This window comes from Pongo pygmaeus, chromosome 19 (assembly GCF_028885625.2).
Source record: "Pongo pygmaeus isolate AG05252 chromosome 19, NHGRI_mPonPyg2-v2.0_pri, whole genome shotgun sequence".
NCBI classification, from domain to species: Eukaryota; Metazoa; Chordata; class Mammalia; order Primates; family Hominidae; genus Pongo; species Pongo pygmaeus.
The window spans coordinates 80,804,976-80,817,332 of NC_072392.2; the positions used below are offsets into that span (position 1 = coordinate 80,804,976).

Genomic DNA, 12,357 nt, shown 5'->3' on the forward strand with positions numbered 1-12,357 from the left:
CTGATTCTCAGTCATATGATCCATAACAAATTCACTCATTTTGTTGATTTTATAAACATTAGATCTTCTTTAGGTATCGTATACCATTTCACAGCTCCCAGTTTATACAGAATATATTCAATCCTGGGAATCTTTAAAAATCTCATCTGGGCTGGTTGTGGTGGCTCATGCCTGTAATCCCAGCAGTATGGGAGGTCGAGGTGGGTGCATATCCTGAGGTCAGGAGTTTGAGACCAGCCTGGCCAACATGGTGAAACCCCTTCTCTACTAAAAATACAAAAATTAGCCAGGCATGGTGGTGTGCACCCATAGTCCCAGCTACCCGGGAGACTGAGACAGGGGAATTGCTTGAACCCGGGAGGTGGAAGTTGCAGTGAGCTGAGATCACGCCACTGCACTCCAGCCTGGATGACAGAGTGAGACTTCGTCTCCAAAAAAAAAAAAAACAACCCATCTGGGATATTGACATGTTGTTTGAAGTTTTGAAGTTTCAGACCTCTCAGAGGTGAAATAGATAACAGATTATTTAAAATAATTTTGTTAAAATAATGACTGGAAATACGTGCCTTTTTTTTTTTTTTTTTTGAGATGGAGTATTGCTCTGTTGCCCAGGCTAGAGTGCAGTGGCGCGATCTTGGCTCACTGCAACCTCTGCCTCCTGGGTTCAAGCAATTCTCCTGCCTCAACCTCCTGAGTAGCTGGGACTATAGGCACACACCACCACTCCCGGCTAATTTTTGTATTTTTAGTAGAGACGAGGTTTCACCATATTGGCCAGGCTGGTCTCAAACTAAGTGATCCGCCCGCCTTGGCCTCCCAAAGTGCCGGGATTACAGGTGTGAGCCACCGCGCCCGGCCACATTTTTTAAAATACCTTTACTACTAGTTACTTGTATGGGTGAAGTGTAAAATGTAGTTTTGCTGCTGAAGGTGCCCGCATTCAGTTCCTGGGATGCTGTAACAAATACCATAAACTGGGTGGTTTAAAGTAACAGAAATGTATTCTCTCACACTTCAGGAGTCTGAAAGTCTGAAATCAAGGTGGGGCAGGACCATACTTCCTCAAACCTCTAGGGAACATCTTTTCTTTGCCTCTTCAGCAGTGTGGCAGCCCCAGGTGTTGGGCTTCGGCAGTATAACTCCATTCTCTCTCCTCTTCACATGGTGTTCTCCCTGTGCGTCTCTGTGTCTCCTCTTCTCATAAGGATACGGGTCATATTGGATTAAGGTCCTATCGTGTCCAGTATGACCTCATCTTCACTAGTAATATCTTTATTCATCCTATTTCCAAATAAGGTCATATCCTGAGGTACTAACGACTTTAACATATCTTTTGGGGGACACAACCCATAATGGTGCAGAAGGTTGATTGTCTTGTTTCTCTTTTGCAGGCAGTGGCTTGGTAAATACAGTTATTTAGATTTGAGTGAGATGGATTTATTGGGTCCTCAATACTTCTGTAAAATATAGAAGAAATAGCCTCTTGCTATGGGTGATGAAGGGCGAGCACTCTCTAAAATTGATGCTATACAAGAAATATTTAAGGATCAACTCTGTGAAAGGCACTGTTAATGCATGCTGGGGGATATACGGATTGCTAAGACATGATTCCTGTTCTGTGAGAAGTTACAGTTTGACATAATCCAGTCTTTGTGCTCCCAAAATAAATCTAAATGAAGTACCACTGATAGACCCTCTTTATTCTTTTCTTCTTCGATGTAAATAGCTAAACAGTTTCAAGAACATCAAGAATCGATATGGGAATCCTTAAAATACATAACATTGATCTTTGGTGCATCAGCTTTCATGTTCAAACTTTCGTTCTCAGAATGTGCAGTTTAGGATTTCCCTAAAGGTGTTTTGGAATCTGTGTCCCTTGTGTTATGGTTTATATATATGATGGCTGTGGGGATCACTTCTTGGTGAATCTGAAGAGATTAAACATATGAATTGTCCTTGAAAATAATAGATTATTTTTATGTTTGATAAAGATGATTGCTAAAATCTCAATTTTGCAAAACATTGTTAATCTTCAAAGACAAAATGTTGTGGCACTCCACTAAGCTCCTGTAGTTTATAGTTTAAACTGTATATTGTATGTTTATCTGTAGGGAGTTCAGAGTGTCTTACATTCATGGCCCCTGAAAAGGGTAGAAATGAGCTAAAGATGTTTAATAGTTTTTTAATTGGGAAATTCATGTTCAGTTAAGGTAAATGTTTTCTCCAGAAGAAAAATTGTGATTTTACTTAAGGATTCTGTGTCTCAACCCAGATTTCTTTCAAGCCATGAATTATATATATAGTTGTCGCTTGTGGGGAATTGGTTCCAGGACCTTCCTCAGATACCAAAATCCATGGATGCTCAAGTCCCTGATATAAAATCTGTAGTATTTGCATATAGCCTATGCATATCCTCCCATATACTTTAAATCACCTCTGGATTACCTATAATACCTAATAAATGTAAATGCTATGTAAATAATTGTCATACTATATTGTTTATGGAATAATAAGGAAAAAAGTTTGTACATATTCAGTATCGATGCAGCCATCTTTTTTTTTCCGTGTATTTTCAATCTGCAGTTGGTTGAATCCATGGATATGGAAAGCCAACCTTATATATGTTCTGTGAGTAGGGATGAGGAGGTCTAGCTAATGATAATCAAAAAGAATTTTCAGGCAAACAGAAAACTCTTGAATTATCATTTTCATTTTGCTGTTCGATTGATGTCTAATCAGTGACCTGGCTCATCTTGAAGCCAAGGGCATAGTATTATCAAGTGACTGGCTGTTTCTTTGTACTACTCTGATTAGGTTAATTTTGCATACAGCATTGCCCTTCTAGATACGTTCCAATGAACTGTATTGTGGGTATCTACCTTAGAGTAATCTTGGTTTTCTGCTTGTCGTTCTTCCACGAAAGATACTGTACTGAATCTGGAAAAGATCTGACAGCAATGTTCAGGGAAGAGGGTAGAGCAGCTTCCATTTGAGTGTAGGTTTTAAAAAATTAGATTTTGCCGGGCGCGGTGGCTCATGCCTGTAATCCCAGCACTTTGGGAGGCTGAGGCGGGTGGATCACTTGAAGTCAAGAGTTTGACACCAGCCTAGCCAACATGATGAAACCCTGTCTCTACTAAAACAATACAAAAATTAACTGGTCATGGTGGCGCACACCTGTAATCCCAGCTATTAGGGAGGCCGAGGCACAAGAATCACTTAAACTTGGGAGGTGGAGCTTGCAGTGAGCTGAGATCGTGCCACTGCATCCCAGCCTAGGCAACAGAGTGAGGCTCTGTCTCAAAAAAAAAAAAAGATTTATTATTCCACAAAAATGAAGGTTGGTTCCACAAAAGAGAATGAGCGGAAAAGCACAGTAAAGGGAGAAGGAGAAGGGAGCTATCATTTGATTGTCAATTATAATGGGTGACTTAAAGACTAGCCTGTTAGATGGTTAATCTCCAGTTTTGTATGTTTTTATATGCCAAGTTTGTAAACTTTAATATCTGTTAGGTGATAGGATACATGAGAGAAAGTGTTTGTTTTTTTTACAATGGAGTTTTTATTGGTCCCTAATTTGTAAACTAGTTAATCATAGAAAAATGTGACATCTTATTAGGAAATACTCTAATGATAATGGTGTTAGATTAACTGCAGTTGTAAAATATATTTTATACTAATTCATTTTGTATACTATTCCCTAAGGAGTTCTTACTAGTTGGAAGACTTCATTGTGCTTTCTCTGAATGTATTTTTCTTTTAAAAACTTAATCTAGGTGTCACTGTATCAGTGGGCGGGGTTGACGTGTAGAGTAGTAATGGCTCCCTTAGACTAGAATAAAGGATAGGTCTAAAAATAAAATCTTGTTTAATTTCTTTAGCATCCTACAAACTTGGTATCTTTTTACATAAAACGGAGAAGCTTTCATCCAAAGAAAAATAAAAAAGAACTTGGAACATTTTACAACTTTTAAAATACGATTTTTACTTTTAATGGGTTCAGATCAGAGAATTGTTTCCTTAGCTGTTAAAAAGGAATCAGAAAATTGTTCCTTCTAAGTCAGAAAATAAGGTCACAATAGAAATTTGATATGTTCCTTCCTGTCCACTCTGAAAATAGTAATAACTAGTGTCTTAAAGCACAGACTAATTCCCAGAAAACATCTATCAGCAATTATTTGGCCCTTCCAATCTGAAGTTAAAATCAAATCTCTACTTGACTTAAAGGGGCTTATTTTTTCTGAAATTGGATACACAAGTGACAAATTGTGTGTGTTCCATAGCTGTGGTAAAACTTTTGACTTTCTTTCTTTGTACAATGTCTTTTATATCTCTAGGCAACAGGAAAGGATAAATTCACAGAGGGAAGAGATAGAAAGACAACGGAAAATGTTAGCCAAGCGGAAACCTCCTGCCATGGGTCAGGCCCCTCCTGCAACCAATGAGCAGAAACAGCGGAAAAGCAAGACCAATGGAGCTGAAAATGAAACGTATGTTCTTTATTGACGTGAACGCTGAGACACCACACCCTGCCCCCAAATACAAATGTTGATTGCCACCGGCAATAGTTTTAAATTCTTGAGGTCACTCAGGTTTAAACCTTCTTTTCAGTTACATTAATGGATTTGCTCAACTCATATAAATGCCATATAAAATTAATTGATTTTCTTAAACCTGCTCTTTCTTTAGGGCATTTTGAATGAGAAGGAAAAGTAATGTCACTTGACATCATGACTTTTGGCCACTCCTGGTTAACAAATAAGACGTCATTGTACTGAAATGATATTATTACTTACATGTGGCTCCAGGTTGTGGTACACTAGTATCATCTTATGGGAGTTACCTGGCTGTTATTTCAGACTGAAGAATGCTCTTTACTGGTCAAAAGAGCACTTAGTTAATAGTCACAAACTTAAGATAAGGCCCCCAGAAAGCTGTTATGTTAGAAAAGGACATTGTCCCAATAAGCCACAACTTGATCTCATCAGAATTGTTTCCTGTTCTGGGAATCTAAGGAAAACACCAGTATCTTAAACTGCAGTACAGTCATCTTTTTCTCTGTCATTCAACAATATTTACATAGCTACCATGTGTAGAAGGAGTAGAAAATTCTAAGCACAAATGCCTGCCTTCTCCATTCTTTTCTTCCTTTCTGTTTAACTGAAAGTAAGTTTCATGTCCAAAGATAGCTGCAGATAAAAGATATATAACTTATCAACTAATATGTCATTTGTTTTATGTTTTCATATTCACAAAAACAACACATAATCCACTTCAGGTATAATAATACTTGTATTACATTATTGTTAAAAGTCTGTGGCATCCTAGAAATGCATCTTCTTTCATTCCAGTGAGAAAGATGGCTTAATACCAATCCTCACCCCATACATATCTGATGTTTTGGGAAGTCTTTTCCTTGATATTTGTTTAGTAAGTCTATGTTAAATGCTTATTTTATGCTAGGCCCTCTTCTGGGAATACAGAGCTAAAGGATACAGCCCCAGCCTTAGGAGCCCACAGTTTACTTAGGTGAGATGAACAGACGAATAAACTAATAATTACATTAAGTATAGCGATAAAAATGTGCATAATGAACTTGGAAAACATCTTCATTCGTATAACTCCAAATTTTTTTTTTGTTTTTTTTTTTTTGAGACGAAGTCTCACTCCGTCGCCCAGGCCAGAGTGCAGTGGTGCTATCTCAGCTCACTGAAACCTGTCTTCCAGGTTCAAGCGTTTCTCCTGCCTCAGCCTCCTGAGTAGCCAGGACTACAGGCGTGCACTACCATGCCCAGCTAGTTTTTGTATTTTTAGTAGAGATGGAGTTTCTCCATGTTGGCCAGGCTGGTCTTGAACTCCTGACCTCAAACGATCCACCCTCCTCGGCCTCCCAAAGTGCTGGGATTACACGTGCGAGCTACCGCACCCAGCCCAAATGTTACAAAACTAGAGTCTTTTTTTCCCTTGATTTTAAAGACTAGTCAAGTGCAATAATGAGAATGAGAAGAGGGGAAGAGTATTGAGTCTTAAATATAAAGTATTTTCCTTTCAGCAAGTCCAAGTAGGGGCTCAAATTTGAAAGATTGTCCAGGCTAATTAGTCAGACCAGTGTTTTCTTTCATGACGCCTGTGTTTATTTTGTGAAGGGACTTTCCCTGTAGTATTATTTGAAAATTATTTAATGCTAATGCACAAAACCATTGGCTTAGGAGTGATAAAGAAGGCATAGGTTGTTTCTTTGCCACAGAACAATAATTAGAATGCAATCTAGGCTAGTAGTGTGTAAGCAGTTGCCATCTGGAGTCCTGTGTAAAATCCGATCTGGAAGGCTTTCAGTCCAGTTTTTAATTAGAGTATCTGTGACTTGGCTCTTACTTTGACCAGAAGCCAGAAGTAGGCCTCTGGGGTCTTGGAGTGAGCCATATTATCCTTTCTTGGCCCTGAACCTGTTTCAGACAGAGAATTCTTAGCCATCATTTTTTATTTTTCTGTTTTTTGCTGGTGTGGAATGGAGTAATAGACACAGGTATTTCTGCATCTGTAAAGAGATAGCCCTAGTGGGTGAGTTTCTTCTTCTTTCTATTTTTTCTTGAGTTAGACCTCAAAGGCTCTGTTCTGGTTGATAGGATAGATATTTCCCCTTTCTTCTGCTATTTAGAATATATCTAAACAGTGATATCTAAAAATATTAAATATCTGTATATGCTTCTAGAATGCGAAGAAGGTAGAGATGGAAGAAAAAATAATTCTCACTTGTTAATCTTTTTTTCTTTTATTTTCTTTCTTTCTTTCTTTCTTTCTTTCTTTCTTTCTTTTTCTTTCTTTCCTCCCTCCCTCCCTCCCTCCCTTCCTTCCTTTCTTTTTTTTAAGAGACAGAGCCTTGCTCTGTTGCTTGGGCTGGAGTGCAGTGACATGATTATAGCTCACTATAGCCTCAACCTCCTGGGCTCAAGCAATCCTTCCATCTCAGCCTCCTGAGTAGCTGGGACTACAGGCATGTGCCACCATGCCCAGCTTCTTTCTTCTTTTTTTCACAGAGACAGAGTGTTGCTTTGTTGCCCAGGCTGGTCTCAAACTCCTGGCTCCAAGTCCTTCCTGCTCAGCTTCCCAGAGTACTGGGATTACAGTGAGCCACCAAGCCCGGCCACTTGTTCATTCTTAAGATATAAGGATGCTGTTGGAGTAGTTGGAACATGAAACACATGACTACCCATCAAGTCAGCCCTTTGAGAGTTGATTTAAATAGCATTTTCAATATTCTTTATACGTTGTCATTTAATAGTCACGCTTTCTCAGATAGGTATTATCACTTGCTGCATTTCAGGAAACTGAGTTAAAAAGGTTAAAGTTGCTTGCCCAAGGTCACATGGCCAGTAGCTTAGTAGTGCTTTGAACCCTAGTCCTCAGACTCTAAATCCTAGACTCTAATTTGCTGCTATATCTTTCTCTTTGTTATTACAGTATCAAGGTTTAAGTGTTAACAAGAATAATCAAATCCATTGGCTTATTGTTTTGCCCTCTAAAAAATTTTTAGAGAATTTCTGGCTGTCTCTGAATGAGTTTTTATCTTAGTAATATATGGCACAAAACTCATTTCAAAAATAATATAAAAATATGGCTCACTTTTTTTTTTTTTTTATGTTTTGCAAATTAGACTTCTGGCTTTGAAGTTCTTCCCTCACATCACATCTGGTAAATCACAGAAGTTTTCTCTTGTCAGAGGACTACAAGATAACCCATCTTTCAGTCATTTTAACTGAGACTGAAACTGAATATGTCTTATAGTATATTTGAGCATTTCTCTTTAGATAGGCAAACTATGATTTCTAGTAGTTTACTGAAACTTTTACCACTGTTTTTCAGGTTAACGTTAGCAGAATACCATGAACAAGAAGAAATCTTCAAACTCAGATTAGGTCATCTTAAAAAGGTAAGTATAATGAGAAAATCTCCCTGGAAAAAATGTGATACCTAGTTTAAATTTGGGGTTGAAGCTATTTGGTCATTTGGGTGAATGTAATAGTAGCTGCACATAGCAGCAGAAAGCTTCAGTGACTGCTTTCACTGTCATGTCTTGTAGCCTAATGGTAGAACTCATATTTTTCCATTTTGTTTCTTCTTTTTTTTTTTTTTTTTTAGATGGAGTCTCACTCTGTCTCCCAGGCTGGAGTGCAGTGGCACGATCTTGGCTCACTGCAACCTCCACCTCCCGGGCTCAAGCGATTCTCGTGTCTCAGCCTCCTGACTAGCTGGGATTACAGGCATATGCCACCACACCCAGCTAATTTTTGTATTTTTAGTAGAGACGGGAGTCTCACCATGTTGGCTAGGCTGGTCTCGAACTCCTGACCTCAAGTGATCTGCCTGCCTCGGCCTCCCAAAGTGCTGGGATTACAGTTTACAGGTGTGAGCCACCATGCCTGGCCTATCTTTGCATTTTCAAGTCAATTCCAGGAACCCAATGAAAGTGTTTTTCCCCCTAGTGATCTATCAGCAGATAATTCTGTACACATCACAAGGCTTCCCAAGTGGTTTTCCTTGGAGTAAAATTTCGATATATAACAAGAGCAGATGGTTTTGAAATTGATGTGAAGACTCCTGTCATATTTTAAATCACATAGCAGCTCTTATTCCTTGCCTAAACTAGCTAAAAAGAGAAAGTCTTACGTGAACCTTATTCAAACACAAAGGCACATAACATAGAATTTGTTATTGATGATGTTCACTGAGATATCTTAGATGTAGATTGCTCAGCTCTTAAAATTCAGAAGCCCATGCATTGCTCGTACATTGGTCGACGCTGTTTATGGGTGATAATGGTCAGTAAAGATTTACTGAACTGCTTTTGGTATGTGTGCTTTTGTTTTTTATTTCACGTATTAGTTTTCATGCTGTTTTCCCACTGGGTTCTCAGAGCTTGTTAAATAAGTAGAACTTGCTGGGGATGGTGGCTTACACCTGTAATGCCAGCACTTTGGGAGGCTGAGGTGGGTGGATCACCTGAGGTCAGGAATTCAAGACCAGCCTGCCCAGCATGGTGAAACCCTGACTCTACTAAAAATATAAAAAATTAGCTGGGCGTGGTGGCATGTACCTGTAATCCCAGCTACTCGGGAGGCTGAGGCAGGAGAATCACTTGGACCTGGCAGGCAGAAGTTGCAGTGAACCGAGATTGTGCCATTGCACTCCAGCCTGGGTGACAACAGTGAAACTCCGTCTCAAAAAATAAGAAATAAAAATAAGTAGAACTTAAGTCACCAAGTGTAATCCATACTTAAAGATGAGAACCAGATAGATAACCTGATTTTTGTAAAAAATGTTTCCATGTCTAAATGTATATGCACAAAACATTCCTGAAAACTTATGTAAGAAACTTAATAGTGGTTACATCTCAGGAGTGGGCATGGAGAGGAGGGAGGAGGAGGGTAGAGAACTTTCACTTTTCTCACTGAACTCCTCTGTATGGTTTGAATTTTATTATTTTCTATGGGCTCATTTTTATGATTAAAATTCTTATCCCTTAAAAAGAAATCTTTCAGTGCAAAGCACCTTCCTTTAGCCTTTCATAAGATAAATGTCTGCTGTTGTTTTTGAAATAAGATCCCGAAAAGGTAAAGTTCCCCCTATTTTGTGCTATTTCTTTCCTTTTCGCTTTAGGAGGAAGCAGAGATCCAGGCAGAGCTGGAGAGACTAGAAAGGGTTAGAAATCTACATATCAGGGAACTAAAAAGGATACATAATGAAGATAATTCACAGTAAGCTACTTGGCATATTGGGTTGGAGATTGCTAAGCATTTTATGATATGAATTGAATGGTCTAGAATAATGTGTTTGCTTAATATAAGTTAGATAAATGATTCCATAGTGTATTTAGCTCTTTTGTAGCATCTAATACAATTTTGTGAACAGAATTATGATTTGCCTTGGTTTAAATATGCAATTGTATTAAATTTATATATTAAGTATATATGTGTATACATATAGCATTTTTACATGAGTAAAGATTACTAAAACGATATGGCTTTGTAATTGTAAATGGTTGAGATATGTTGCATATTCATATTTCCCTACAGAGCCTTAAGAAAGGGAAGATGGGTCACAGTGTGGTGTTGTGGAGAGTATTGGGTTGAGATGACACTCGGTTTCTGAATGACCTTTAAGGGCTATTCAGGTGTTGAGATTTTAAGTAAGACTCTTAAGTTCAGTACATTAATTGTAGATGAATTGAAACTGGGAAAAGTAGGTTGAAAGTAGAAAGGGGTTTTTATAAGTAATCTGTTTTTTCCCCATATTTTTTGGACCCTGAAACATTTTTTCATAAAGCCATAGCTTGTATATTTTTGTTTGGCTTATATGAGCTTTGGACCTGTCTTTCTGTTAAAGTGGCAGACAACAGCAGATACCACTTCCTGAGAGCTCTCTGTGTATCAGGCTTGGTCCTAAGTGCCCTTAGTGCTCTCATTTAATCCGCAGGATAACCCAGTCATCTTTAATACATTAATCAGAAAACAAGCTTAGAGAAATTAAATTAACTTGCCCAGGGACCCATAAATAATGTGACCAAAGAGTTCAACTTGGATCTTTTTCATGTAAACCACCATGCAGTAATGTCTCTCCAGATAGGCATCCTACTTTCTTAAAATCCATGTAAAGTAATTTCAGAATTAATAGTGAGATTGTTTAAGATCAGGAACTAGGTAAAAATATTTTTAAATTTGTTTTTGCCAGAACTTGTCATTTCTTTATCATATTATTAAGAAACTACCCAAGGTAGAGTCTAATATGGGGAACACAGTTATATCTGTCTTAAAGAGAGAATAATGAATGCACATAGAACATGTGACTCACTTTAAAATCAAATCTGTTTTTAAGGAAATAGCAAGTGTCTTGGAATTTTACTGTATGTAGTTTTGAAATGGTGGGAACATGTGGCCCTTGAATAGTTTGGAGGAGCCAAATAGCACAATCTAAAAATCTCTAATCTACCCTCCCTCGTTGTATAGCAGGGCAGAAAAAAGGAAGAGAAGCAAGAAAGGTCTAGTGTAGCTACACTGAGACCAGCACCCAAGTCCTGTGGCTCTATAGCTAGTGCTGTTCATTGTAATTACGCTGCCTCTTTGAACTATGTAACTTTATACTCAGTATTTGCCATGTTGATGTTGATTGTTAAACTACCAACAGCAGCTATAATTATATGTATAATGTGTTAGATATTCTGGGAATTTTTCAAGCATGGAAGACTGTAGTCCATGATCTCAGGGTGTTACATGTTCCCTGTTTCCACAGATTTAAAGATCATCCAACGCTAAATGACAGATATTTGTTGTTACATCTTTTGGGTAGAGGAGGTTTCAGTGAAGTTTACAAGGTAAGTATAAGGAACTGGATACAAAGACTGGGGGTTAAATTATCGGCTCTTACCAACTTGGAGAACATTAAGAATACTGATAATTGTAGGTTGATATCCATTGGTTGAAATTCAAAAACTTTAAAAACCTGTATCTTTGGGAAAACAGCTTTCAGTAAACCTAAGTGACCAAGCAGAATACAGTATTGCCATTTTCAAGTTTGAAAAATAAATAATTATAGATTTAAAAAGCAAGAAGGAAATATACTGGATCGTGGAATTATGATGATTTTTATTCTGGTTCTGTACTTTCTGCCTCACACATATTTGTTAGAAAAAAGTATGTGCTATCTTTCTTTTATAGAATAGATGTGTCAGACCTATTTCCAATAAGAATAGGTTTTTTTTAATTGGAAAACCTGCTTTTTGTTTTGGAAGTGTTCTAATAATCATTTACTAGCACTGGCAGTCTGAAAGAGTGTCTTGGCTTAGAGTGCTTCAGTTGGGCTAGCGAAGTACAGGCTGCTGAGCTTCCAGGTTGATTTTTACCAAATGAGGGATTCAGTACGTTTTAAATATAGCTACAGATCCATTACACGTGGGTTTAATTTTTCTACATGTTTCTGGCACCTGTCTGTAAAGTACAGAATTGTTTATTAAGTAGTCTTTGTTGCAAAGCTGTCCTTTTCAGAAGTACAGCTTTCACTGTTAGGATTTATGTTATGCTCATATGAATTTATATATGAGAAATCTTTTTAGTAAAATAGTTTTCATTGCAAATAAAAATGGTAAAACTAGTTCTGCTGTTTTCTTATTTTAATTTTTTTTAAATTGTGGTTTTATTTATTTATTTATTTTAGAGATAGGGTCTTGCTCTATTGCCCAGGCTGGAGTGAGGTAGCACCATCATAGTTCATTGCAGCCTCAAACTGCTGGGCACAAGCAAGCCTCCTGCCTCAACCTCTTGAGTAGCTGGGACTACAGGCCCAGTGCACTAATTTTTAAATTTT

The 12,357-nt window shown here is 37.9% G+C and overlaps 1 protein-coding gene across 6 annotated transcripts in view; it reads left to right on the top strand.

Annotated features, from left to right (window-relative positions):
- TLK2 (tousled like kinase 2) overlaps positions 1 to 12,357 on the top strand; it is a 135,731-nt gene that overhangs the window by 91,078 nt on the left and 32,296 nt on the right. For all 6 annotated transcript variants that reach the window (XM_054458909.2, XM_054458915.2, XM_054458910.2 and 3 more), the window contains 4 exons: positions 4,338 to 4,490; positions 7,864 to 7,930; positions 9,658 to 9,755; positions 11,287 to 11,368. In XM_054458909.2, coding sequence (XP_054314884.2) covers positions 4,338 to 4,490; positions 7,864 to 7,930; positions 9,658 to 9,755; positions 11,287 to 11,368 — 400 coding nt within the window. The remainder of the gene's footprint in view (positions 1 to 4,337; positions 4,491 to 7,863; positions 7,931 to 9,657; positions 9,756 to 11,286; positions 11,369 to 12,357) is intronic.